This window comes from Chlorocebus sabaeus, chromosome 11 (assembly GCF_047675955.1).
Source record: "Chlorocebus sabaeus isolate Y175 chromosome 11, mChlSab1.0.hap1, whole genome shotgun sequence".
NCBI classification, from domain to species: domain Eukaryota; kingdom Metazoa; phylum Chordata; class Mammalia; order Primates; family Cercopithecidae; genus Chlorocebus; species Chlorocebus sabaeus.
In genome coordinates this window covers 48,877,407-48,904,898 of record NC_132914.1, presented here as the reverse complement: position 1 = coordinate 48,904,898, position 27,492 = coordinate 48,877,407, and the positions used below count along the sequence as shown (strand labels likewise).

Here is a 27,492-nt window from a genome sequence, read left to right as displayed (position 1 = left end):
CCTCTCAGGTGTGACCCTTCTACCCTGGCAGAAAGATTAACCAGAGTTACTTTTCCATGACTGTGGCCCCCGCTTCCCCGCTGACCCCTGCAGCCCCTAGCCCTGGGAACCATCCAGCTGGTAGACATGGGCCTGAAGCCCACCATCACATCTACCCACCCCAGTGCCCTCTGTCCTCTTCCCTCTGCCCAGGGGTCTTCTCAGCCCTCGGCTTCTGAGCAAGGCTCTTCCTCCACCCACAGATCAGTGCTGCTTCCCTTGGGGGACAGACCCAGATCCTGGGGTCCCTCACTACAGCTCCGGTCATTACCAGCGCCATTCCCAGCATGCCGGGGATCAGCAGTCAGATCCTCACCAATGCTCAGGGACAGGCAAGTGGCCAAAGGCAGGGCTGGAGGGTGGGGACTGCGGAGAGGCTGGCCAGGGGAAGGCGGCCAGGACTTGGGCTGTGGGTCATAGAAACTCGAACAGATGTCAAGCTGTTGTTCCTATCTCCTCGGTGGCGGCTTTCTGCCGATGCTAAAGCTGGTCAGGGGTGTACCCACCACCGTCCTGGAGGTGCTTACATTACATGGGGGTTTTCATTTACGGAGCCCCCATGCTGTGGTCAGGCTTTATGATGGGTGCTTTCTCATACATCATCTCACTTTCTTTGGAGTACAAATCTATTAGGTGGAGATTTTTATTCCCATCTTACAGGACAGAAGGCTGAGGTTCAGAGCAATGAAAGCCACACAGCTAAAATGTGGCAGAACAAGGCAGGTCTCTCTGAATCCACATCCAGACCTATTCCTGCTCCACCACAGCTCGGAGGATGGAATAAAGGAAGTAGCCCTTAGAGTGTGAATCCTGCACTTTACTCATGCAGAAACTGAGGCCAGAGCAGCTTTAGGGATTTGTCCAATAGTCTCTTCCCCTGGCGGTGTGGGGATTTGGGTCTGGGGTGGAGCTGGATCCTACCCTCACACCTGGGGTCCCTGCCTTATTTCCTCCCAGGTTATTGGAACCCTTCCATGGGTAGTGAACTCAGCTAGTGTGGCGGCCCCAGCACCAGCCCAAAGCCTGCAGGTCCAGGCCGTGACCCCCCAACTGTTGTTGAACGCCCAGGGCCAGGTGATTGCGACCCTGGCCAGCAGCCCCCTGCCTCCACCTGTGGCTGTCCGGAAGCCAAGCACACCTGAGTCCCCTGCTAAGAGTGAGGTACAAGGGCTGGGGGTGGTGGGGCGTGGCGCAGGCTCTGCCATCTGGCATTGGCTGCTTCCCTCCAGACTGCCAGGCAGGACAGCATCTTCCGAAACTCCTAGGAGAGCAGGGCACCTCCTAAAGTGGGGGAGGTCCCACAGTAGAAAACCCACATGTGTCCACCCAGGTTCAGCCCAGGGAAACAGCTTCACGAGACCCCCTACTCACACACGCCCAAAATATGTATATGTGCCCTCAGAGGCCAGTGCTGTTCTAAGAAGGTCAGGGAGGTAGGTGATGGTCAAAGTAGACTGGGCCAGGATCGGCTCTAGGGTGAGCAATCTTCCTGAAAAGGCCTGGGAAGTCAGTTTTGTACTCGCTTCCTCTACCCCTCCATCCCTCCACCTCTCCACTCTCATTCTAGGAGTATTTTTTGAGTGCCTACTGTATTCCAAGTGCTGAAAACACAAAGATGAATAAGATGCCCTCCTAGCCTTAGGTAGCTTGGCATTGGAGACAAGTCAGTGGGACAAAACTATCACAGGGACACACAAATAAGGTGGTTTGGGGCCCCAGAGAACCGAGCTCTCGACAAACTTGGAGGTTAGGCAAGACTTCATAGATGAGGGACATTGGACTATCATAAAGGGATGAAGCTGGCATGGTGGTGCTCACCTGTAGTCCCAGCTACTCAGGAGGTTGAGGCAGAGGATCACTTGAGGCCAAGAGTTCAAGGCTGCAGTGTACAATGATCATGGCTGTGAATAGCCACTGCACTCCAGTCTGGACAACATAGCAAGACCCCATCTCTAAAAATAAAAAGGGATGAGTTGGATGTGAGAGTGTTCTACCTTCAGGGAACTGTAGCAAGTATCACATGCTAGAGCAGCAGTTCTCAAGCCTGTGCATCAGAATCCCCTGGAGGCCTTGCTGGAATGAAGATTCCTGTGTCCCACCTCAGAGTTTCTTATTCAGTAGATCTGAAGTGGAGTCCAAGAGTTTGCATTCCTAAGTTCCCAGGTGATAATAAGGCCAGTGGTTCACAAATGTAGCATGCACTTCCAAGTTTTGTAAATAACCTCTTAGCTTTATCTGTGAATAGAGATCATAAGGGTACCAACTTCAGAAGGTTATGAATGCTGAAGGATATATTATACATGGGCAGTGAACACTGGCGCACAGAAAGCACTTGAAAAGCAAACAGTGCTTCTTCTTGTATCAGGTAAGGTACTACTAGGGAACTGCTGATGCTGAAGGTCCTCCTTTAGCAAGGAAATGGCTGACCGGATGTGCTTTTTTGTTTGTTTGTTTGTTTGAGACCAGGGTCTTGCTCTGTTGCCCAGGCTGGAGTGTAGTGATGTGAGCTCGGCTCACTGCAACCTCTGCTCCTAGACTCAATCAGTCCTCCCACCTCATCCTCCCCAGTAGCTGAGACTACAGGTGTGCACGATCACACCTGGTTAATTTTTGTATTTTTTGTAGAGACAGGGTTTTGCCACATTGCCCAGGCTGGTCTTGAACTCCTGGACTCAAGTGATCAGCCCACCTCAGCCTCCTAAAGTGCTGGGATTACAGGCATGTGACACCGTGCCCAGCTGAGAGATGCATTTTTTAAAAATCCCTGTTATAGGCTGGGCACAGTGGCTCATGCCTATAATCCCAGCACTTTGGTAGGCCGAGGCAGGTGGATCACCTGACGTCAGGAGTTCAAGACCAGCCTGGTCAACATGGTGAAACCTCGTCTCTACTAAAAATACAGAAATTAGCCAGGCATGGCGGCGGGCTCCTGTAATCCCAGCTACTTGGGAGGCCAAGGCAGGAGAATTGTTTGAACCCAGGAGGCGGAGGTTGTGATAAGCCGAGATCGTGCTACTGTATTCCAGTCTGGGTGACAGAATGAGACTCCATCTCAAAAAAAAAAAAAAAAAAAAATCCCTGTTATTCATATGATGTCAAGAACTGGACTGTGGTGAGGTGGTTTAAACAGCTCTAGGGAGAGTCAAGGAGCTCTGAACTAAGGCAAAGGCCCTGGGGATAAAGAAGCAATGGACTTGAGACATACCAGGGGTAGAATCCAGGAAACAGGACCATCCTGGAGAAATCTGTACTTCCTAGAAAGCTTTTTTTTAAAAAAAAACATACCAAATACTTTCATATATTTATAGTTTCTTCTGATTACAATTACGATATATGATTTTTACAAAAATTCTAATATTTTGTGTAATGTAAAAAGTAAAAATCCCTTCTAATTCCAACTCCAGAGACAACTTCTTTTGATAGCTCACTTTATATGCCTCAAGATTTTGTTTTTCTGGAAATTCACATGTATTTCTTAAAGGCATTATTCCATAAAAACTGATTTTCTTTTTTTTTAATTATTTTTTATTTTTCGAGACGGAGTCTCACTCTCTTGCCCAGGCTGAAGTGCAGTGGCATGATCTCTCGTCTTACTGCAACCTCTGCCTCCCGGGTTCAAGCGATTGTCCTGCCTCAGCCTCCCCAGTAGCTGGGACTACAGACATGCATCACCACACCTGGCTAATTTTTGTATCTTTAGTAGAGACGGAGTTTCACTGTATTGGCCAGGCTGGTCTTTAACTCCTGACCTCAAGTGATCCACCCACCTTGGCCTCCCAAAGTGCTGGGATTACAAGTGCATGCCACCATGCCTGGCTAATTTTTGTATTTTTAGTAAGAGACAGAGTTTCACCATGTTGGCCAGGCTGGTCTTGAACTCCTGACCTCAGGTGATCCACCCACCTTGGCCTCCCAAAGTGCTGGGATTAAGGCGTGAGCCACCACGCCCGGCCAAAACTGATTTTCACCTTGCATTTTTCACTTATGGCTATGACTCAGACATCAGAGTAGGTAGGAGGTATACCTTCTCCTTTTTAATGGCTGCACAGTCTCTCATGGTAGAGAGATACCAAAAGCTACCTACCAGTTTCCCTGTTCATGCACATTTGGGGCCTGAGAGGCTGTAAAATCAGGTTGAGGCTATCTTTGAGGGCAGAGATTTGGAAGCAGCTATCCCAAGGATGAGCACTTGTTGGGGCTTTGGCCAAGTGTACTGAACCTTTCTGAGCCTCTTGCCTGCCTGTGTCACAGGTGGGTGTGAAGCTCCAGGTTGGTAGGGCAGGTTGCTGTGCTTATTTAGTATAATTCAGTCACTGTTGTTGGGTCGGTGTTAATAAGCAGCCTCTAGTCTTGCTTCTTTTTTGAGATGGAATCTCACTGTGTCACCCAGGCTGGAGTGTAGTGGCGCAGTCTTGGCTCATTGCAACCTCCGCCTCCCGGGTTCAAGCAATTCTCCGGCCTCAGCCTCCTCAGTAGCTGGGATTACAGGCACCCACCAAAACGCCCAGCTAATTTTAGTAGAGACAGGGTTTTGCCACATTGCCCATGCTGATCTCAAACTCCCAACCTCAAGTGATCCTCCCGCCTTGGCTTCCCAAAGTGTTGGGATTACAGGCATCAGCCACCAGGCCCTGCTCAGTCTTGCTTTATGATAGGGCCCAGGCGGGTTGTCCTGCATGCGTGAGGATTTCATGCCTGTTTTTGGCCTGCCCCTGGTCCACCCAGGGATTTTAAGTCCCTGAGCCTGGCAGAGGGCAGCAAAGGCTTGTTGTCTGTCCTTTCACAGGTGCAGCCCATCCAGCCCACACCAACCGTGCCCCAGCCTGCTGTGGTCATCGCCAGCCCAGCTCCAGCAGCCAAGCCATCTGCCTCTGCTCCTATCCCAATTACCTGCTCAGAGACCCCCACCGTCAGCCAGTTGGTGTCCAGTAAGTGGCTCCTGGAGGAGTAGTGTGGAGAAGTGGGGGAGGCATTTATTTGGGCACCCAACCTCTTCAGATGCTGCTTTCCTTGATAAACATCCTAGGGCCCAAAGGGGAAGGGCAGAGGCCCAATATGAGGGGCTGGCTTTTTCATTCCCATTCCTGTGGAGGTGGAGTTTGGGCATGATGACAGTGGAGGCTGTTGAGCTGGCTGGCTGGCTGCTTTTCAGAGAGGCCGAGCCATGGGCTGTCTCTGCTATGGTCTCTCACCCAGTATTTGAGGAATGTGGGTAACCAAAAAGTGTGTTTGGGGCCAAGCCTAAGGAAAGTGGGGGAGGTTGAGCAGTTAGAGCCGGAAGAACTTGAAAATAGCTCCTTACCCCTGGACAGGTTAGTTTAGGCCCCTTTTCTTCAAGTCTTGCTTGTCTCGGGGACAAAGGTGATAAAGGTCTTGAAGGTGCATGAGCCTTTTCCCAGGTGTCCTCACCTCTCACTACTGCGTGAGTAGTGAGAGGTAAGCAGGGATGGTTCCCATGTTACACACTCATCCCTGCTCCTTCCCTCTGGCCTAGAGCCACATACTCCAAGTCTGGATGAGGATGGGATCAACTTAGAAGAGATCCGGGAGTTTGCCAAGAACTTTAAGATCCGGCGGCTCTCCCTGGGCCTTACACAGACCCAGGTGGGTCAGGCTCTGACTGCAACAGAAGGTCCAGCCTACAGCCAGTCAGCCATCTGCCGGTGAGTAAGGCTGCCCTAGACAGGATCAGGGCCTGCTCAGCTGCCTGGTGCCACCGGGCACTCATAGGGACCTGGGCACTGGCCCCTTTTCCATATGCCCCCTTGCTCCAGCCTTTTTCCAGATAAGGAAGACCGTCTTAAGGGTAGATGTGAACACCTGGGTAGTCAAAGACTGACCCTGTCCTTCTGAGGCCCTCTGAAGTTTATCCTCCAATCCTGGGCATTAATATGGGTCTTCTTTGAGGAACCCAAGACCCTAATGCACTGAGGAATTCTAGTAGGAAAGGAGTACAGCTTATAAAATTAGTCACCAAAGTGGGAACTTCCATTCTATCTTGGCCCTTAACTGTAACCCACCATGCCTCATCATGCTCCCGTCTCCCTTCTTACAAGGCATGACTATAAAGTAACATAGCTGAGTTTTGTGTAAGCAGCCTACAAACTGGTTTTGGTGCCAGGAGGGATAGAGTTTCAAACAAGAATAAGCGCATGACTCAGGGATGGCCGAAAGGTTTCATCTGCCTGCCAGCTCCATAGGTCAGGCTAGAGTGACCTTTAGAGTGCCTTCAGCATCCTGTGGATAATCCTGTCGCCACATCCAGCTGAGCCAGAAAGAGCAGCCTGACTTGTCAGTGATGCTGCTATGGGAGTGTGACTGGAGGCCTCCCAAGGTGACTCCTCAAAGGACTTCATTCATTTAGGGGAACGTTCTAGAATGGTTGTTCGTAAGGCAGTTGCACTATTATTATTCCACTACTGACTGAGCCGAGGCCATGGGAATGGTCTCCCTGTTAGGATCGGGCACATCAGAGGGTCTGAGGAGTCTGGACTTGGCCAAGCTAGAGGGCTCGTGGTGGAGGCGGTGAGGGGAGCACTGGGTACATTCTCACCAGCCCCTAGAGGAGCGGCCCCTTGAGGATGGAGCCTGCACCTAGGTGCAGGGTGTGCCAAAGAGACTGAGATGCTCTCACTCCCTCTTCCTGGGTATGGGTTGCCCACAGGTTCGAGAAGCTGGACATCACACCCAAGAGTGCCCAGAAGCTGAAGCCGGTGCTGGAAAAGTGGCTGAACGAAGCTGAGCTGCGGAACCAGGAAGGCCAGCAGAACCTGATGGAGTTTGTGGGAGGCGAGCCCTCCAAGAAACGCAAACGCCGCACCTCTTTCACCCCCCAGGCCATAGAGGCTCTCAATGCCTATTTTGAGAAGAACCCACTGCCCACAGGCCAGGAGATCACTGAAATTGCTAAGGAGCTCAACTATGACCGTGAGGTCGTGCGGGTCTGGTTCTGCAATCGGCGCCAGACGCTCAAGAACACCAGCAAGCTGAATGTCTTTCAGATTCCTTAGGGCTCAGCCCCTGGCCCTGTGTTCTAGCACTTTGTCCGTTTCCCTTGGCACCCGGCTGCAGCCACTGCCATGACAGCACCTGTCATTTTGCCACATGCAGCTGTGCTCACCCCAGGTCATGAGACTCCACCGTGTGCATGTGCATCAATGTCCCTCTTCTCCCACACATCTCACAACATGGGGAGGCCAGAGGGGGTCACACGAGAGCTCCAGGCTCTGGGCTGGTCGCTCTGAAGAAGAAGATTTGTGATGTCACTTAGAGAAGCACCTTGCTAGCATGGTTTCTGAAGGGTGAATTCTGGCGGGGAACCAGAAACTCCCTGTCTTTGGGGCAGGGCTGTAGCAGCTCCTAAGGACCACTGGCCATTAGCACTTGCTTTTGATGGCGTTCTCTTTCCACCTTCTCTTCTCCTTTGCTCCTCTGTGTTAGTGTGGCAGGTATGACAACTCATCCAGTGGAACCACAGCCTCACACTGCCCTTCCACCCCCACACTTTGCCTGCAGGTGCACTGAAAGGACCCAGGAGATAAAATTCAAAAAAGTGTGATGTGCTGCTCAGAAGGTCAGACTCAAATGTCTGTCCTGACCTCAAGGTCAGAAGGTTCTCAAACCCCTGGGGCTGGAACATGGGATCTCCTCTCCCACCTCTTCCTGGTTCCTTTGTGGGGAAAATTGCACTAAAACAGAACCTTTTCTTAATCCACGTTGGAAGGAAGCAACAGTGAACTCTACCTGTCGTGGAGTTGTCCTGGGTCTGCAGAAGATTGGCAATTTAGAATATAAGGCCGTTCTTTCAGATTTTAATCTAATCTCTGTCAATGGCCATCCCTCCCACAAAAAAATGTGGGTTAAGAAAACGTGCAGACTGGAAAATCCCACTGCCCAAACAAACGGGCAACTCTGGAGAAAAATAAGGAAAGAAATGCTGACTTTCTCTTTCTTTCTCTTGTCCTCACACCCATTCCCAGCCCAATACTGGGGCTTTCTTAAAAGGAGCAAATTGAACAATAAACCAGACAGCAAGGCCCTGGGGGAAAGGACAACATCCTGAAATAAATGATGGAGCCCGGGAAGGTCTCTTGTGGAAGCTGACTTAACTCTAATTTTCTTTGTAACTTTAAGCCTTGGATACCGGAGGAGAAATCTCATTTTGTCGAGTCTCAGACCATGTCTATGTGTAAGCAATCCCCCCAGTGTCCTCCGAGCCAAGAACACCCCCAGATCAGGTTGGGTTTTGCCTCTAGACAGGGTAGCTATGGTACCTTGGGGGTTAGCTCTCATCCAAGCTGTTAAGTGAGTTTCCAGCCTCACTGTGACTGGAAAGCCCCTAAAATTCAGTATGTAACTCCAGGACATCAGGAGAGAACAGAGATTTGCCTAGATGACCACAGGTTTGTGGTGTAGACAGTCCCTAAAGGGCCTCAAGTCACGGGGGTCAACCACCCCTCTCTTCAGTACTCGTATCCTTACAGAGGCTGGTCTCCAACAGCTGCCTCCACTGGACCTCCCATGATCCACCCTGAGGGAGTGACCATCAGGTGGAGACACATCACCACTTCTGTCAGTCACTGGTGCAGAGCCACCTCCTAGCCTAGCTGCTTCTGGTATGCTGTTTCCTTTCCCACTTCCTGTTGGTCCCTCCCAGGCCCTGCAATGCCAGTGTGGCCACCCTCTTGGTAGCCTGGCCAGTGAGAGGAGGACAGTTGTGTGCTGAATTAGCACACGCATGTGCAGCGTGCGTGCACACACACACACACACGCACACACACACGCCCTGCTGCATTTGGACAAACCATGCCTGCCAGATTGTAGCAGAGGTGAGGAAGCAGGTGGGCAGCTTGCCTGACCCAGCTTCCCAGAAGAGCGTGTCTCCAACAGAGAGGCTCCACACTCTAGTTCAGGGTTATTGACCTGCCTCCATGAGATGACAGACTCATTTGGGAGGGGTGTTGCAAACAAGTTTTCTGTGAGAATAGTTAAGTTCCAGAGCTTGTAAAGGATTCAGTGACTTACACTTAGTAAATTAGGCCAGGTACGGTAGGCTCACGCCTGTAATTCCAACACTTTGGGAGGCTGAAGTGGGCAGATCATTTGAGGTCAGGAGTTTGAGACCAGCCTGACCAACATGGTGAAACCCTGTCTCTACTAAAAATACAAAAATTAGTCAGGTGTAGTGGCGCACACCTGTAATCCCAGCTACTTGGGAGGCTGAAGCAGGAGAATTGCTTGAACCCGGGAGGTTGCAATGAGCTGAGATCACGTTGTTTCACTCCAGCCTGGGTGACAGAGCAAGACTCTGTCTCAAACAAACAAAAAAACCTATAGCGATGCAGGTTTTCATGCTCAGACGCTTGCATTCAGGTATGCTTTCTTTTTTGAGAGAGACAAATGGGTCACAGCTGGCACCCTGGGAATAGCACATAATCCAGGGTGTGTCTGTGGTGGTGGACGTGCAGGAGGGCACCATCTGTCCTGTGTCATGATGGGAAAACAATCATGAACCACTGGTCTAAATTAGGCCTGGCGATGCTTTCTCAGCCCCTCCCTCATTTAAATCTGTCTTCCCAAGGCTGAGCTAGAACTAAACCGTTTCTCCTCTGCTGGTCATTCGGAGGAACAATACCAGGGGTGAGAGGTTTGCAGGCTGAATTCCCCAGGCATGGGGATGCAGGGTGTCCCTGAAGTGTGCCCAAAGCAGAGCTCGCTGGCCTATGATCTCTGCCCTTGCTCCCGCAGTGTAAGACCCCCAGGAAGCAACTGGGGCCTGAACCTCTCACCTAGGAGGTGGGTTTATTTTATTTCTTGTTAGCATCCATCAGGCTCTGAAAGGAGACGGTGTACATTTCGTTTTGAAAACATCATCTGGACTGAAGCCAGAGTTTACTGTCGTCTTTACTATGGAAAGAGAGGAGAATGGACAGAAATGGTTTAACGGTGTGGGGTTTTGTTTGTTTTGTTTTAAATGGAAGAAAGACCAAAACTTTCCTCGTGAATCAGCTAGGGCCTTTGACCCTGCACTAACCATGGCATTTTATCCAGGTAAAGTCCAGGAAAAGAACTCAGTCAAATGGACTAAGGAACACACGAGTTTGGAATTCGAGACCCTGACATTTTTGTGTTCTTGGAAATCCAGTTACCTTCCCATGCCCAGATTTCCTTCCTGCCTCATGGACCAGGCTCTGACACTGAGGTCCTCACTGTTGCCAACACAGGCAAAGCTTCCTGAGGGCTGGAGCGGGGAAGGGGAGAGGAGAATGGGGAAGAAGCATTTGATGTAGTTGTGTGGAATAAACAGTATTTTTTTCTTTTGTACTGGTCTGTTTGTTTCCTGTTCACTCCTCGGGATAGAGATATTAGTGAACCAGTGTTAGAGGACAGGGAAATGCCAGCCTTTGCTGTCAGCTTGCAGCCTGGAAAATCCCATTGCAAGAAAGCAGGGCTCAGTACTCCGGATTCCCACTTCAGAAGTCCCTGCTCAGATCCTCCTGCCACCATGACCCTCCCTATAGGGCACAGGGTCTCCTTTTAGACCACACTTCTTATACCTAGGGCCCCAGAATTCTCTGCCAAGCCCACTTCCTGGACCCCTCCTCTTTGGGTTCCGGGAGCTGTGCTGTTGGTGTGCATACTTGTAGGTCTAAGAGGTGGCTGCCTTAGTCTGCTCTGGTTGCTACAACAAAGTACCTTAGACTCAGTGGCTAACAGACAAGAGAAATTTATTGCTCACACTTTTGACTGGAAAGTCCAAGATCAAGGTCAAGATCAAGGTCGATGTCTGATGAGAGCCCTCTTCCTCATAGACAGGTGTCTTTTCACTGTACCCTCACAAGGTGGAAGGGCAAGAAAGCTCCCTTGGCCTCTTTTATAAGGGAGCTAATCCCTCTATTCTTACTTGACTTATTGCATCCCAAAAGGCCCCACCTTAATACAGTCAGCCCTCCATATCCCTGGGTTCTGCGTCCTCAATACAACTTCAGATGGAAAATACCATATTCCAAAACAACAACAGGCTGGGCATGGTGGCTCCTGCCTGTAATCCCAGCATTCTGGGAGGCCAAGGTGGGCAGATTGCCTGAGCTCAGGAGTTCGCAACCAGCTTGGGCAACAGGGTGAAACCCTGTCTCTACTAAAAATACAAAAATTAATCAGGTGTGGTGGTACATGCCTGTAATCCCAGCTATTTGGGAGGCTGGAGGCACAAGAATTGCTTGAACCCAGGAGATGGAGGTTGCAGTGAGCCAAGATCATACCACTGCACTCCAGCCTGGGTAACAGAGCAAGACTCTGCCTCCAAACAAACAACCCAACCCCCGCAATACAACAATAAAAAACAATACAAACAAAAAATGTCAATATAGCATAACAACTATTTACATAGCGTTTACATTATATTAGTAGGTATTATAAGTAACCTAGAGATAATTTTATGCAAGAGGATGTGCACAGAAGGTTATGTGCAAATACTACACTGTTTTTGGTGGTTTTTGTTTTGTTTTTTGAGACAGAGTCTCACTTGTTGGCCCAGGCTGGAGTGCAGTGGTGCGATCACAGCTCACTCGATTTCCCTGGCTCAAGTGATCCTCCCGCCTCAGCCTCCTGAATGGCTGGGCCTACAGGCATGTGCCACCACATCTGGCTAATTTTTTTATTTTTATTTTTAGAGATGGGGTCTCACTATGTTGCCCAGGCTGGAGTATACCATTTTATATGAGAGACTTGAGCACCTGTGGATTTCAGTATCCTCAGGCATCCTGAAACCAACCCCCGACAGATATGGAAGGACAACTATACTATCACATTGGGGATTAAGTTTCAATATAGGAATTTTTGGGAAACACAAACATTCAGCCCAGCCGTGGCCAAAGGGCAGCTGCTTGCCAGACAGTAGGGTGACAGAGCTTGGATATGTAGACTAGGGTGTCTAAACATGTACGTCGGGCTCTTTGCAGTGCAAGATGGGGAGAGGGAAGAGAAGGCAGCCAATGGGCTGAGGGCCAGAACTGGGGCACATTCTAGCATGGGACTTCGAGGAGTTCTAAATCCAAACCTGGTCTCCCAAGTCACTATAAAGGTATACTTATCAGGATAGGAAGCCAGAACATTAATAGTTAGTTTGACTTATACTTTATAAAAAGGTGACTATATGGTAAGCAAGACTTTGTATTATTCCCCAGGACTGTCACCTGAGCTTAGAACTGAGAGCACACCTGTCGTTAGAGTCTCTCTTGGCTTGTCTACCTCCTAGGAGCAGGGTTCATGACATCTCCGTCTCAGTTCCCTCTCCCCTGACACTTAGCTGGTATTGACGAGGTCTGGGCTACCTAATCTAAACTGGTGAGAGCAGCCAGGCGCGGTGGCTCACGCCTGTAAGCCCAGCACTTTGGGAGGCCAAGGCGGGCAGTTCACCTGAGGTCAGGAGTTTGAGACTGGCCTGGCCAACATGGCAAAACCCTGTCTCTACTAAAAAGACAAAAATTGACCAGGCGTGGGAGCACATGCCTGTAATCCTAGCTACTTGGGGGGCTGAGGCATGAGAATCGATTGAACCTGAGAGGCAGAGGCTATAGCGAGCCGAGATTGAGCCACTGCACTCCAGCCTGGACGACTGAGTAAGACTCTATCTCAAAAACAAATAAATAAAAATAAAAACAAACAAATAAAAACAAGTAAAAAGAAAATAAACTGGTGAGAGCAAGACATCACCTTTGATTCTACCAAACCGACATTCCTGAGCCGGGCACTGTGCTGGATTCTGGACCATGCCCCACCTCTCCACGCCTACCCAGGGAGATAATGAATGCCTAAGCCTCTGATGCAAAGCTTAGGGATCAGAGGAGCTTTACAGTACTCTGAAATAACAGGGCAAAAATTCAGACAGAAGCCAGCACTTACCTTTTGCATAGATCTTACATAGATATTACATAGATCTTATGTAGATATTAGCTATCCACACTGGGCTGTGACTCCTCATTACACAGGCTAGGGGCATAGAGTAGGTGCTTGATAAATGGCAGATGATTGACTGAATGCATTTCATACACTCTCCTTCCTGGAAATAATGACAGCTGAGTCCCTGATTTCAGGTTCCTGGGAGAAAGCAGGACTATGAGATTCAGCTTAGCTATGCTGGGTTTGGTGTGTGAAATGTGAGAGTGAATAGAATCCGGGCAGCAGCTGGCTGTGACCTGAGAGGGACAGCTCCCAGCAGCTCCCACCAGGAAAGTCAGTTGGAGCCGATAGCTCTGGCTCAGACCAGTTGAGGGTGGCTCTTGGCCGTTGGCCCAGGAAGGCTTTAGAGGATGAAGGGACTGCGGTCTTTTTTCCCAGGCCTGGGAAGTCTATTGTGTTGTGGATGACTCTGATAGGGGAACGGATGTTTTATGGATACGGGCTGGTTTCTGGACTAGAGAAGAGAGGAGAAGAGCCTGAGGTGGAACGGTGGGGCTGTGAAAACTTCTGATTTCCTTTCCTTTCAACTGCAGGGTCCTTCACAGAAGCCACACTAGGCCTCACAGGTTGGTGGCAGGAAGAGGTGAAGAGTTAAAGCCAGATGGTCAGTCCCCAAAAAAGCCTGCCTGGGAAATGGTTTCCTCCTGTACCTGGAAGAAAATGTCCACTGATTAACCGGGGAACTCAATGACATTGACTGACTTGAGTACTTGAGTGAAAAGGGAAGGCTAGGGGGTGAATGGGTACCGACCCAAGGAATGCAAACCCTCAAGCCTCTGAGAGAACTGATTTGTCTTAAGAGATAGGCAAGACAGCTGCTAGGGTGCCCTCCTTGTCAATAACAATAATAGCTAACCTTTACTGATCACTAGTCAAAGTGCAGGGTTCACGACATCTCCCTCTCAGGTCCCTCTCCCCTGACACTCAGCTGGTATTGATGAGGTCTGGGCTACCTAATCTAAACTGGTGAGAGCAGTTTAGACTTGTAAGCACTTAACATGCACCATCTCAGTTAAGTCTCACAATAATTCTATAAAGTAAGAAATATTATATCCACTTTGCAGATAGAGAATTGAGGTACACGGAGCATGAGGAATATACTCAGGGCTGCTTTGTGAACAGCAAAACCAGGATTTGAACCCAGGTAGGCTGTCTGTAAAGCTTTTGTGCTTAACTTTACCTCATACAGGCTCTGAGAGGTGGGTGAGACCTTGAGGTTGCTGTGTGTTTGTGTGTTCTGATTTTTTTTTTTTTTTTTTTTTTTTTTTTTTTGAGACAGAGTCTCACACTGTCACTCAGGCTGGAGTGCAGTGGTGCAATCTCGGCTCACTACAACCTCTGCCTCCCAGGTTCGAATGATTCTCCTGCCCCAACCTCCCAAGTAGCTGGGATTACAGGTGCCTGCCACCACACCCAGCTAATTTTTTGTATTTTTAGTAGAGATGGGGTTTCGCTATGTTGGCCAGGCTGGTCTCAAATTCCTGACCTCGAGATCTGTGTGCCTCAGCCTCCCAAAGTGCTGGCAATACAGGCATGAACCACTGCACCCAGACTGAGCTTTTAGGTAGAGTTTCCACATGTTTCCACCTACCAGGGTAGACCCTGCTATGTCCCATCTTGATGGTATCCAGTTTTAGGATCCAATCTTGAGAAATGAACCCTCCATGATGAGCCTTAACTTCAACAATCCAGAACACTGAATTTGGAGCTCTGTGCCACAGGTACTCTGATTTATTGTGTGTCATAGAAGCCAGATTTTTATTGCAGGATGAATTTATGGGTACAAAAATTTGATCTATTGATAGGTGTTGCTGGATTTCTTTCTTCTCCTTTGAAAAGGAGTTTCGCTCTTGTTGCCCAGGCTGGAGTGCAATGGCAGTCTTGGCTCATTGCAACCTCCACCTCCCAGGTTCAAGAGATTCCCCTCTCTCAGCCTCCCAAGTAGCTGGGATTAGAGATGCATGCCACCAGGCCCAGCTAATTTTTGTATTTTTAGTAGAGATGTGGTTTCACCATGTTGACCCGGCTGGTCTCCAACTCTTGACCTCAGGTGATCCACCTGCGTCTGCCTCCCAAAGTGCTGGGATTACAGGCGCGAAACACCTTGCCCGGCCCAGTGTTGCCGGATTTCTAAGGGAACATCTAGTGGTCTTTTCTTGGAGGCAGAGCCTTCTTGGCTGCTCCTGGAATCTCTCCCATCCTGGCACTCCAATTTCACTCTTAGTTATGTTGGGGAGGGGAGAGTATGGGAAAAGTTCACTTTCCCAGTCACAGAATTCTAGGGGTAAACAGTGTGTAAAGACTTCTTTCCCAAGGGGGAACTGAGGTCAACGGCATAATTCTCCAGGTTGACCTACACTCCACTTGGGAGGGGCTGAGGCTTAGGAGTCTCCTCTCATTTCACCTCAGTGGGTTTTAGAATTAATAAGTGGCAAGGAGGACCTTTGTGAAGTGTTTATTTTGGTTCAGATATTAAACTTATTCTCAAACACTTCCAAAAAGTACATGTCTGTCTTTTCCTAAATATTTTCCAGGGCACAGGGCTCCCTGATATTCCTGGATGTGGCACAGTCATCTCTTCCAAACATCTAATATGATTACTCCTTGTTTTTTTAAAAGTCCATTCCCTTTGAACTATTCTTCTGTGGATGAGAAAACATGCTTCACCCAATATTCCTTCATGGGCACAATGTTCTAAAAATTCAATATTCTCACCTCCACAAGTTTCAAAATTCATCTCTGAAAGGAAGAATAGGTAAGAAGCAGATCTTTTTATTTATATATATATATATATATATTTTTTTTTTTTTTTTTGAGATGGAGTCTCACTCTGTCGCCTAGGCTAGGGTGCAATGGCATGATCTCAGCCCACTTCAACCTCCGTCTCCCGGGTTCAAGGGATTCTCCTGCCTTAGCATACCGAGTAGCTGGGATTACAGGCACCTGCCACCATGCCTGGCTAATTTTTTTAGTTTTAGTAGAGATGGGGTTTCATCATGTTGGCCATGCTGGTCTTGAACTCCTGATCTCAGGTGATCCACCCACCTCGGCCCCCCAAAATGCTGGGATTACAGGCGTTAGCCACTGCACCCGGTGAAGCAGATCTTTTTAAAGTTTATTTATTTATTTATTATTCTTATTTTTTTGAGATGGAGTTTCGCTCTTGTCACCCAGGCTGTAGTGCAATGGCACGATCTTGGCTCACTGTAGCCTCTGCCTCCTGGGGTCAAGCAATTCTCCTGCCTCAGCCTCCCAAGTAGCTGGGATTACAGGCATGAGCCACCACGCCCGGCTAATTTTTCTATTTTAAGTAGAGACGGGGTTACACCATGTTGGCCAGGCTGGTCTCGAACTCCTGACCTCAAGTGATCCACCCACCTCGGCCTCCCAAAGTGCTGATTACAGTTGTGAGCCACCACACCTGGCTATTTATTTATTTATTTTTGAAATGGAGCCTCACTCTATGGCCCAGGCTGGAGTGCAGTGGCATAATCGCAGTTCACTGAAACCTCCACCTCCCAGGTTCAAGCAGTTCTCCTGCCTCAGCCTCCCAAGTAGCTGGGACTACAGGCGCCCACCACCACGCCCGACTAATTTTTGTATTTTTAGTAGAGATGGGGTTTTGCCATTTTGGCCAGGCCAGTCTCAAACTCCTGACCTCAGGTGATCCACCCACTTCGGTCTCCCAAAGTGCTGGGATTACAGGTATGAGCCATCGCGCCCGGCCCTTTTTAAAGTTATAACCACTCACAGAGAGAGTGTAGCATGAAGGTTAGAGGCCTAGACTGTGGGGTTACCACTCTCATGCTGGGTGACCATGGACAAGCCATTTAATTTTTCTAAGCCTCAGTTTCCTTATCTATGAAACGAATCGAATACGGATACCTTTCTTATAGGGGTGAGTGAAGATGAAATGAGATAATAAACCTAATGCACCTAGGCAGGCCCTGGCACTTAGGAAGAGCTCAGTAAATATGAGCCTATCATTATTATTAGTTTTTATTTATTTATTTATTTATTTATTGAAACAGGGTCTTGCTCTATTGCTCCGGCTGGAGTGCAGTGATGTGATTTTGACTCACTGCATCCTCTACCTTCTAGGCTCAATGGATCCTCTTGCCTCAGCCTCCCCAGTAACTGGGACTACGGGGGCACACCACCACAGTCAGTTAATTTTTTTGTAGAGATGGGGTTTGCCATGTTGCCCAGGTTGGTCTTGAACTCCTCAGCTCAAGAAATCCACCTGCCTCAGCCTCCCAGAGTGGTGGGAGTAGAGGCGTGAGCCACCACACCCAGCCATATTAGCTATTATTTTTTGCTCTGTATGTGTGCAGTTTCCATCGGCAGGGACGCATCACTATAGGCAAATCCCAGCTAAGCGAATCAGGAACCAGCTACTAATTTATATATATTTGTTACTTATTCAAGAGTACAATTTTTTGGTAATTTATGAAGCATAATGATGAAATAATCACTCATGCTCCCACTACTCCACTTTTGTAAACTATTAAGAACTATTGAAGCTATCTTCTTTCTTTTTTCCTTTTCTTTTTCCCTCTTTTTTTTTTGAGATGGAGTTTTGCTCTTGGTGCCCAGGCAGAAGTGCGATGGCGTGATCTCGGCTCACTGCAACCTCTGTCTTCTGGGTTTAAGTGATTCTCCTGCCTCAGCCTCCCGAGTAGCTGAGATTACAGCCATGCACCACCATACCTGGCTACTTTTGTATTTTTAATAGAGACGGGGTTTCTCCATGTTGGTCAGGCTAGTCTCAGACTCCCGACCTCAGGTGATCTGCCCTCCTCGGGTGCTGGGATTATAGGCGTGAGTCACCACGCCCAACCTGAAGCTATTTTCTTTTCTTTTTTTTTTTTTTTTTAATCTTTGTTACAGAGTCTCACTCGGTCATCCAGGCTGGAGTGTAGTGGCCTGATCTCGGCTCACTGTGATCTCTGCTTCCCAGGTTCAAGAGATTCTCCTGCCTCAGCCTCCTGAGTAGCCGGAATTACAGGTGTGCACCACCATGCCCAGCTAAGTTTTGTATTTTTAGTAGAGACTGGGTTTCTCCATGTTGGTCAGGCTGGTCTCGAACTCCTGACCTCATGCGATCTGCACACCTCAGCCTCTCAAAGTGCTGGATTACGGGTATGAGCCACCGTGCCTGGCCACGCTGAAGCTATTTTCTAGTTCCTTCCCTCACCTATTTCCCTGCCTCTCCTTAGATGAGGCCATCACTAGAATTGTATTTATTTCATTCCTTTTGAAAGGACTATATGTAAAGTTGACCCTTAAACAATGTGAGGGTGATCCCCACATGGTTGAAGATCCAAGTGTAACTTCTGATTCACCTAAAACTTTTTTTTTTTTTTTTTTTTTTGAGACGGAGTCTTGCTCTGTCGCCCAGGGTGGAGTGCAGTGGCCAGATCTCAGCTCACTGCAAGCTCCGCCTCCCAGGTTTACGCCATTCTCCTGCCTCAGCCTCATGAGTAGCTGGGACTACAGGCGCCCGCCACTACGCCCGGCTAGTTTTTTTTTTTTGTATCTTTAGTAGAGACGGCGTTTCACCGTGTTAGCCAGGATGGTCTCGATCTCCTGACCTCGTGATCCGCCCGTCTCGGCCTCCCAAAGTGCTGGGATTACAGGCTTGAGCCACCGCCCCGGCCAATTCACCTAAAACTTAATTACTAACAGCCTACTGTTGAGCCGAAACCTTACTGATAACATAGTCAATGGACATATATTTTATATTTTATGTATTATATATTGTATTCTTATAATAAAGTAAGCTAGAGAAAAGAAAATATTTTAAAAATCACAAGGAAGAGAAAATATATTTACTATTCATTAAATGGAAATGGATCATCATAAAGGTCTTTCCTCCTCATCTTCACATTGAGTAAGCTGAGGAGGAGGAGGAAGAGGAGGGGTTGGTCTTGACGGCTCAGAAGTGTCAGAGGTGGAAGACAATCCATGAATATTAGAAGACACCAAGAAACAACAAAAAAGGAAAAATTTTTAAAAAAAGAAAACCCACAAATAAGTAGACCCGTGCAGTTCAAACCTGTGTTGTTGAAAGGTCAACTATATACTTTCCTAAATGATAATTGCTTAATTTTGCTGACTTTTGAGCTTTATAAGGTGATATTACACAGTACGAGGACTTCTGCATTTCCCCCTCAATTCTAAGATTGATTTATTCATGCAGTTTAGTATAGCTTTATTCATTTTCACTGCTCAATAATATTATATTCCAGTCCAATTTATCTGTTCTTTCGCTGGTGGAGAATTGTTGTATTCCATTTTGTTACCATGAACAGTGCTGCCATGAACATTCTCATACAAGTCTCCTGGTATGTATGTAGAAGAGTTTCTCTAGGGTATATATGTAGAAAGGAGTTGCTGAGTCACAAAATAATTTTCAGGACAATTTTTAAAGAGTTCAGGCTGGGCACGGTGGCTCAAGCCTGTAATCCCAGCACTTTGGGAGGCCGAGACGGGCGGATCACGAGGTCAGGAGATCGAGACCATCCTGGCTAACATGGTGAAACCCTATCTCTACTAAAAAATACAAAAAACTAGCCGGGCGAGGTGGCGGGCGCCTGTAGTCCCAGCTACTCATGAGGCTGAGGCAGGAGAATGGCATAAACCCGGGAGGCGGAGCTTGCAGTGAGCTGAGATCCGGCCACTGCACTCCAGCCTGGGTGACAGAGCGAGACTCTGTTTAAAAAAAAAAAAAAAAAAAAAAGAGTTCTGCTTGATCCTGACCACTCTGCCCTAAGTCTCAGTTTCCTCATATTGAAAAACAAACCAAAAACTTCTGTGAAGATTAAATGATATGATGTATTTGATTTATTTATTTTTAATAAAGACAGTGTCTTGCTTTGTTATCCAGGCTGGGTGCAACAGCCCAATCATGGCTCACTGTAGCCTCGAACGCCTGGGCTCAAACCATCCTCCCACCTCAGCCTCCTGAGTAGCTGGGTCTACAGGTGCACACCACCATGCCTAATTTTTAAATTTCTTGTAGAGTAGGGGTCTCACTCTATTGCCCAGGCTGATCTTGAACTCCTGGGCTCAAGTGATCCTCCTGCCTCAGCCTCCCAAAGTGCTGGGATTACAGGTATGAGCCATGGTGCCAGGCCAAGACAATGTATTTTAAAGTGCTATTGAGGCCAGACACAGTGGCTCATACCTGTAATCTCAGCACTTTGAGAGGCCGAGGCAGGCAGATCACATGAGGTCAGTAGTTCAAGACCAGTCTGGCTAACATGGTGAAACCCTGTCTCAACTAAAAATACAAAAATTAGCCAGCCATGGTGGCGTGTGCCTGTAGTTCCAGCTACTCGGGAGGTTGAGGCAGGAAAATTGCTTGAACCCGGGAGGTGGAGGTTGCAGTGAGCAGAGATCACGCCACTGTACCGCAGCCTGGGCAACAGAGGGAGACTCTGTCTCAAAAATAAATAAATAAATAAATAAATAAATAAATAAATAAATAAATAGTAAAATGCTATTAAAACCATAACAGACTGGGTACCTTGGCTCATGCCTGTAATCCCAGTACTTTGGGGGGCTGAGGTGGGAGGATCGCTTAAGCCCAGGAGTTTGACAGTCGCTTGGGCAACATAGTAAGATCCCATTTCTACTAAAAATAAAAAATTAACTGGTGTGGTGGTGTATGCCTTTAGTCCCAGCTACTCGGAAGGCTTAGGTGGGAGAATTGCTTGAGCCTGGGAGGTGGAAGCTGCAATGAGCTGTGATCATGCCACTGCATTCCAGCCTGGGCAACAGAGTGAGACCCAGTCTCAAAACCAAAACCAGAACTAAAAAAAAGAAAACATGGCTGGGCGCAGTGGCTCACGACCCAGTACTTTGGGAGGCCAAGGTGGGCAGATCACTAGGTCAAGAGATCAAGACCATCCTGGCCAACATGGTGAAACCCCGTCTGTACTAAAAATACAAAAATTAGCTGGGTGTGGTGGCACATGCCTGTAGTCCCAGCTACTTGGGAGGCTGAGGCATGAGAATCACTTGAACCCAGGAGGCAGAGGTTGCAGTGAGCCGAGATTGCACCACCACACTACAGCCTGGTAATAGAGTGAGACTCCCTCTCAAAGGGCATGGTGGTGTGCACCTGTAGTCCCAGCTACTTGGGAGGCAGAAGCAAGAGGATTGCTTGAGCCCAGGAGTTTAAGGTTACAGTGAGCTCTGATCAGGCCACTGCACTCTAGTCTGGGTGATAGAGCTATACCCTGTCTCTAAAAGAAACAAAAAAATCCCAAGCCCATAACATACTATACAATGTAAATTAATGTTATTAAAATAGGATAACAAAATCAACCCAATGTTAATAGAGAAGCAGAAGTGTACTACCAGTGGGAGACTGGAGCTAACATTTATTGAATCATTACTATTTAAGTGGCATTTTGGTACCTCATTTTATACTCACAAGTTTAGGGGGAGGTATTATTTTCACTAATTTATGCATTAAAATACTGAGGCTCAGAGATGTAAAATTACTTGCCTGAGGTTATACAGCTAGAGGTGGAGCTGTTGGTCAAACAAGGCATGGCTCTATCTAAGAGAGATTTAAAAATACCCCAAGTACAATGCTGGTTTACAAAGGAATTTGACCACCAGGCATGGTGGCTCACGCCTGTAATCCCAGCACTTCGGGAGGCTGAGCCAGGTGGATCATTTGAGGTCAGGAGTTCAAGACCAACCTGGCCAAAATGCTGAAACCCCGTCGCTACTAAAAATACAAAAATTAGCCAGGTGTGTGGTACACACCTGTAATCCCAGCTACTCGGGAGGCTGAGGCAGGAGAATTGCTTGAACCTAGGAGGAGGAGGTTGCAGTGAGCCGAGATTGTGCCACTGCACTCTAGCCTGTGCAAGAGATCAAGACTGTCTCAAAACAAAAAGCAAAAAACAACCATAAACTTTGAGCCCTCAGATCTCCATGTGACATCTCTCTTGTGGTCTATGAGCCCAGGACCCATTCCTTTACCCACAGTCACACATTTTGAGATAGAATTGGCTCATGGGAAGAAAAGATGGCTTAAAGAGATACTGAATATCTCCAAAATGGGCCAAGACTTGGATCCCAGGGCTTACCAAGGTAAGACGGCAGGTTTAAGCCCGGAGCCCTCAGAGAAATGCCTATGGCTGAAACACCCCACACCAGCACATGTTGTCAACTTCATGTCAACTTCTTTCTTTTTCTTGATTCTCTTATTCCTTTTTCATTCCTTTTCAAATTCAATAAACATGTTTAAAAGTCCTATTGAATGCAGGAACTATAGTAGGAGATATTTAGAACACAAGCCTGAAAAAGACCTATTCCTTGTTCTTTAGATCAATCTAGTGAGAGAAGCAGATATATACAAAAGTATAAGTCAAGGCAGATTTAAAAAAATTCAGCAATGGAATACAACAATGAACCAATACTTTCACATAAAGGCAATGTCTTGTAATGGAAAATGCCAGGCTTTGGAATCAGCTCTGAATCCATGTCATGGATCTGGCATGTCAATTTAGCTCTGGCCAATGTAAGCACTTAGCCTTGGTTCCTTATTGATAAAAGAAGAGTTATTATACTTAGCTTTATCATTCTAATTCCAAGATTGCTTTGAGGACTACTCATAGTGTAATAAAATTCCTAGCAATAGTTGATACTTAATAAACAATGGCCATTATTACTCAATCTTCAAAGGAGGAAGGTGGAGCAGATATAGTTACTCCCGTTGACAAAGGAGGAAGCTAAATCTCAGTGAGATTAAGCAATTATTCTGAAGACACCAAACTAATAAGTGAAGACGCCAGCCTAAACTCTGATTTTCAGATCTTTTAAATTCCAACACCCCATACCAGCACAACAACCTTTTAAAAACCACAATTTTTTTTTTTTTTTTTTTTTTTGAGACGGAGTCTCCCTCTGTCACCCAGGCTGGAGTGCAGTGGTGCGATCTCGGCTCACCGCAAGCTCCACCTCCCGGGTTCACGCCATTCTCCCGCCTCAGCCACCCGAGTAGCTGGGACGACAGGCGCCCGTCACCACGCCTGGCTAATTTTTTGTATTTTTAGTAGAGACGGGGTTTCACCGTATTAGCCAGGATGCTCTCGATCTCCTGACCTCGTGATCCGCCTGTCTCGGCCTCCTAAAGTGCTGGGATTACAGGAGTGAGCCACCGCGCCCAGCTTTTCTTTTCTTTTCTTTTTTTTTTTTTGAGATGGAGTTTCACTCTTGTTGCCCAGGCTGGAGTGCAATAGCCCGATCTCGGCTCACCGTAACCTCCGCCTCCTGGGTTCAAGTGATTCTCCTGCCTCAGCCCCCGGAGTAGCTGGGATTACAGGCTCGCGCCACCACACCCGGCCAATTTTTGTATTTTTAGTAGAGACGGGGTTTCTCCATGTTGGTCAGGCTGGTCTTGAACTCCCGACCTCAGGTGATCCGCCCACCTCGGCCTCCCAAAGTGCTGGAATTACAGGCGTGAGCCACCTCGCCTGGCCTAAAAACCACATTTTTACTGATCTCATGCTTTTCTGTTCAATTGCATTAGAGGGGACGCCTAAGATAAAATGAAGTGGGATTTATGCAGGGTCTCGACCTCGGAAGAGGTGAGTTTAAGGAGACAGGAGGATGAGCAGGAGCAAGCGCGCGCACGTAAGGAGCGTTTGGGAAGTAGTCAAGAGTCCGCCAGGGGTGGAGTGGGTTCATAAGGCTAGAAGGAGGGCTCCTTCCACGGTTCAGGGTGATGACTTGATGGGTAGCGGATACCAGAGCTCTGGTAGCTACACGGAGAGACGTTTAAACCCGGACACTTGCACGCCGGGTCCTCTACGTGATCGCCCAGCCCACTTCGGGGGCAGAGCCGAGGCGCAGCCCGCCTATCATCGCTGCCGAGACTGACGAGGTCTCTTCTTTATAGGCGAGCGACAGCGTGACGTCATGTTCGCCGGGCAGGCGAAGAAAGAGGACGCCATGATTGGTTGGCGCTGGGGCGGCGGGCGGTGGAAGGGCCTGGGGAGTCCAGGTTTCACGCCTGTGCTGGACTTTCTCCTTCCATGTTTCCAGGCCGTTGGGGGCTACAGAGAGCAAGGAGTCGGCTCAGCGGAAACCTGGATTTGGTTCTAAGCCGTGGGGTTGAGAGGGGGTGACCGGAAGTGATCGTGGGACTGACCGGAAGCGAGGCCTGGAGGGGAAAGAGAGAGCGAGCCCTGGGAGGGAGGGGGCCTCCAGCAGAAAGGGGCGGGGGAAAAGGTGCAAAAGCAGCGTGGGAGCGCCGGGCTATCTTCCTGCGGCTGCTGCTGGTCTGTCTGGGAAGCAGCAAGCCACCACTACGAACTCTCAAGAGGGTATCTTAAGGAGTGGGAGTGCGGGAGTCCAGAGCTGCTTCTGGGAAGTCTGCAGTAGTCGAGCAAAGGGGTCCTCACGTTCCTGAGACCTGAGCAGGGGGGATTTTGGAACCTGGGGCAACCAAGAACTAGCAGCCAAGTGTACGGGAGATTAGTTATACGAGCAGTGCTGGTCGGGCTTGGGGGTGGCTGGTGGGCACTGCGTGGGAAACCTTGGTTTGTAGTTTTCTACTGTGTTACTCCTGTTGGGTAGGATTACCCTCCGCGCCTTTGTACAAGACACAGTGTCTCCTGGGGCAAGGAAGGAGCCAGGATGGCCTGGGCTCTGAAGCTGCCTCTGGCCGACGAAGTGATTGAATCCGGGTTGGTGCAGGACTTTGATGCTAGCCTGTCCGGGATCGGCCAGGAACTGGGTGCTGGTGCCTATAGCATGAGGTGAGTGAGATTTTCCGAGACCCTACACCTGAATAACAAAGGCGGATAGAGACTAAGAAAAGTGGTTGAGTGGGAAGGAGGTATATAGAGTTTTAAAAAACTGTCTACGATTATGGAAAGGGGACTTGTTCCTTTGTCGCTTTGAGTAGTGTTGTGGAAGAAATGGAAAAAGCGATTGTAGGCTATGTGAAGCCTGCGCAGGATCAGTGGAAGAAGGAAGAGTGGTCCCTGATTAGCAACCAGATGAATGTTGAGAGGCTTTTGTGCCAGTGTGCATTGGAGACTTGGGGACTGATGGTATATGTGGGGGTAAGTCTGACGTTATGTGAAGAAGGGGTTACATACAGCATAGGAAGGATATCTAGGAAGTTGGGAAATTGGGAGCTGGTGCTTAATGATGAATATTCGTTCGTTTCTTGTTGGAAAGATATGGAAGTCCTTGATGAAGAAGTCCGTGCAGTTATATCTTATCACTAGCTTGCTTTAAGACTTTACTTAATTCTGGGATTTCTGACTTTTAAAACATAAGCTGTGAAATGAAAAAGTGACGAAGAAAACTTAAGATGCTTCTGGATCTTTACGTATCAAACCAATTGTTGATAACAGATGATACATCTCCTTTCGGCCGGGTTCGGTGGCTCACGCCTGTAATCCTAGCACTTTGGGAGGCTGAGACGGGTGGGTCACTTGGGCCTAGGAGTTCGAGACCATCGTGGCCAATGTGGTGAAACCCCGTCTCTACCAAAAATACAAAAATTAGCCGGGTGTGGTGCTGCGGGCCTGTAATCCCAGCCACTCGGGAGGCTGAGGCAGGAGAATCACTTGAACCCGGGAGGCGGAGATTGCAGTGAGCAGAGATGGTGCCATTGCCCTCCAGCCTGGGCAACAAAGTGAGACTCCATTTGAAAAACAAAACAAAAACTCCTTTGAAAGCAACATTACTGCCTATATAACTTTCTGCATGCATTGGCTAGTTTATTCCTCCAATATAGTTTATTTCATTTATAGATGTGCAAGAATCCTGTATGGAAGTGTTGAAACAGCTGCGTCTTAGGGGTAGATGGACTATAATTGGGTTTCCTAATGCATTATAAGACTTTAAGTAAGTGAGTCAAGAGACTAGAACTTAACATTTTCATTGGGTTTATAAAAGTTCATATGGGAAAGATGCCTTTTAGGGGGAAAGTAGATGCATTTTTCATTCTGATAGTGAGATCTTTTAAGAGTTATGTAAAGTTCCTTTATTCCTGCTAATTCAAAGTGGACTTTCCTCACTGAAGTAAAATTATGAGTTAGAATTTACGACTTCAGGCCGGGCATGGTGGCTCAGACCTGTAATCCCAGCACTTTGAGAGGCTGAGGTGGGCGGATCACAAGGTCAGGAGTTTGAGACCTGGCCAACATGGTGAAACCCCGTCTCTACTAAAAATACAAAAAATTAGCTGGGTGTGGTGGTGCACGCCTGTAATCCCAGCTACTTGGGAGGCTGAGGCAGGAGAATCGCTTGAACCAGGAGGTGGAGGTTGCTGTGAGCAGAGATCACACCATTGCACTCCAGCTTGGACAACAAGAGCAAAACTCTGTCTCAAAAAAAAAAAAAAAAAATTTAATACTTCAGCATCTTCAGGAATCTTTACTTGTAATTAGAATAATAAAGACTGTTATTCTAAATAATAATCATGCCTGTAATCCCAGCACTTTGAGGGGGTAGAGACTGGAGGATCTCTTGAAGCCAGGAGTTTAAGACCTGCTCTCCACAAATAAATCAATAGATAAATTACCCTGGCCTGGTGGCATGTTCCTGTAGCCCCAGCTACTCAGGAGACTGAGGTGGAAGGATTGCTTGAGCCCAGGAGTTTCAGTCTGCAGTGAGTTGTGATTGCACCACTCTACTCCAGCCTGGTGACAGAGTGAGACCTCTTAAGAAAAAAAAAAAAAAAAAAAAATTAAAAATTAAGAAAAATGGGAAAAAAAAACTATCCTTATGTAAATATTTTCAGGGAAACTTGAGTTCTATATGTTCTATCATGCAGTCCTCTTAGTCACGAGAAATTTAACTTTGGTTTTACCTGTCCTTGTTTATATAAGTCTAAGCATAAAAATAAAGGTTAATTTGGTCTGAAAGTAAGTGCCCTGACCCTGAACTTAACACATGAGCATCTGACATAATATTTGACAATTTTTTATGCTGTTGCTTGTGTAAATTCACAGCAAAAAGTTTGATTTTGTTTAGGTTACCAGAGGTTAGGCTGGAAATAATTAAATATAACATCATCAAACATTTGTTAATCTATTAGGTGCAATACCGTATGCTCTTGATACTGTGCCATCTTACATTTAATTAAGAGCGCTTTACAAATCATGCCGTGTGGTTTTCACAGACATTAGAATGGCTCGCATATCTACACATTTAGGTTTTTTCAACATCAAAATCAAATGCGTAAGTTTTCAAACATCACTTTGAGTTCTCAAGAGCACAGTGTGCCAACATTTTAAGTACTCTTTTCTTTTCTTTTTTTGAGACGGGTCCTGTTCTGTCACCCAGGCTGGGGTGCAGTGGCACCATCTCGGCTCAGTGCAACTTCTATCTTCCGGGCTCAAGTGATCCTCCCACTTCAGCCTTCCCAGTAGCTTACACTACAGGCACATAACACTATGCCTGGCTTTTTTGTTTTTTCATCCTTTTTTTCATGTGTTAGGTACTTGT

At 47.7% G+C, this 27,492-nt stretch overlaps 2 protein-coding genes across 12 annotated transcripts in view; both read left to right on the top strand.

The window, feature by feature from the left end:
* POU6F1 (POU class 6 homeobox 1) overlaps positions 1 to 10,362 on the top strand; it is a 31,948-nt gene extending 21,586 nt beyond the window's left edge. For 7 of the 8 annotated variants that reach the window (XM_008003263.3, XM_008003257.3, XM_073020748.1 and 4 more), the window contains 5 exons: positions 243 to 371; positions 997 to 1,200; positions 4,826 to 4,967; positions 5,534 to 5,702; positions 6,704 to 10,362. In XM_008003263.3, coding sequence (XP_008001454.3) covers positions 243 to 371; positions 997 to 1,200; positions 4,826 to 4,967; positions 5,534 to 5,702; positions 6,704 to 7,049 — 990 coding nt within the window. In that variant the 3' untranslated portion in view covers positions 7,050 to 10,362. The remainder of the gene's footprint in view (positions 1 to 242; positions 372 to 996; positions 1,201 to 4,825; positions 4,968 to 5,533; positions 5,703 to 6,703) is intronic. The other variant, XM_037997105.2, reaches the window with a different exon arrangement.
* Positions 10,363 to 23,944: 13,582 nt separating this feature from the next.
* The window catches only part of TFCP2 (transcription factor CP2), a 71,073-nt gene continuing 67,525 nt past the window's right edge, over positions 23,945 to 27,492 (top strand). For 3 of the 4 annotated variants that reach the window (XM_008003255.3, XM_008003251.3, XM_037997106.2), the window contains exon 1: positions 23,945 to 24,785. In XM_008003255.3, coding sequence (XP_008001446.2) covers positions 24,664 to 24,785 — 122 coding nt within the window. In that variant the 5' untranslated portion in view covers positions 23,945 to 24,663. The remainder of the gene's footprint in view (positions 24,786 to 27,492) is intronic. The other variant, XM_008003256.3, reaches the window with a different exon arrangement.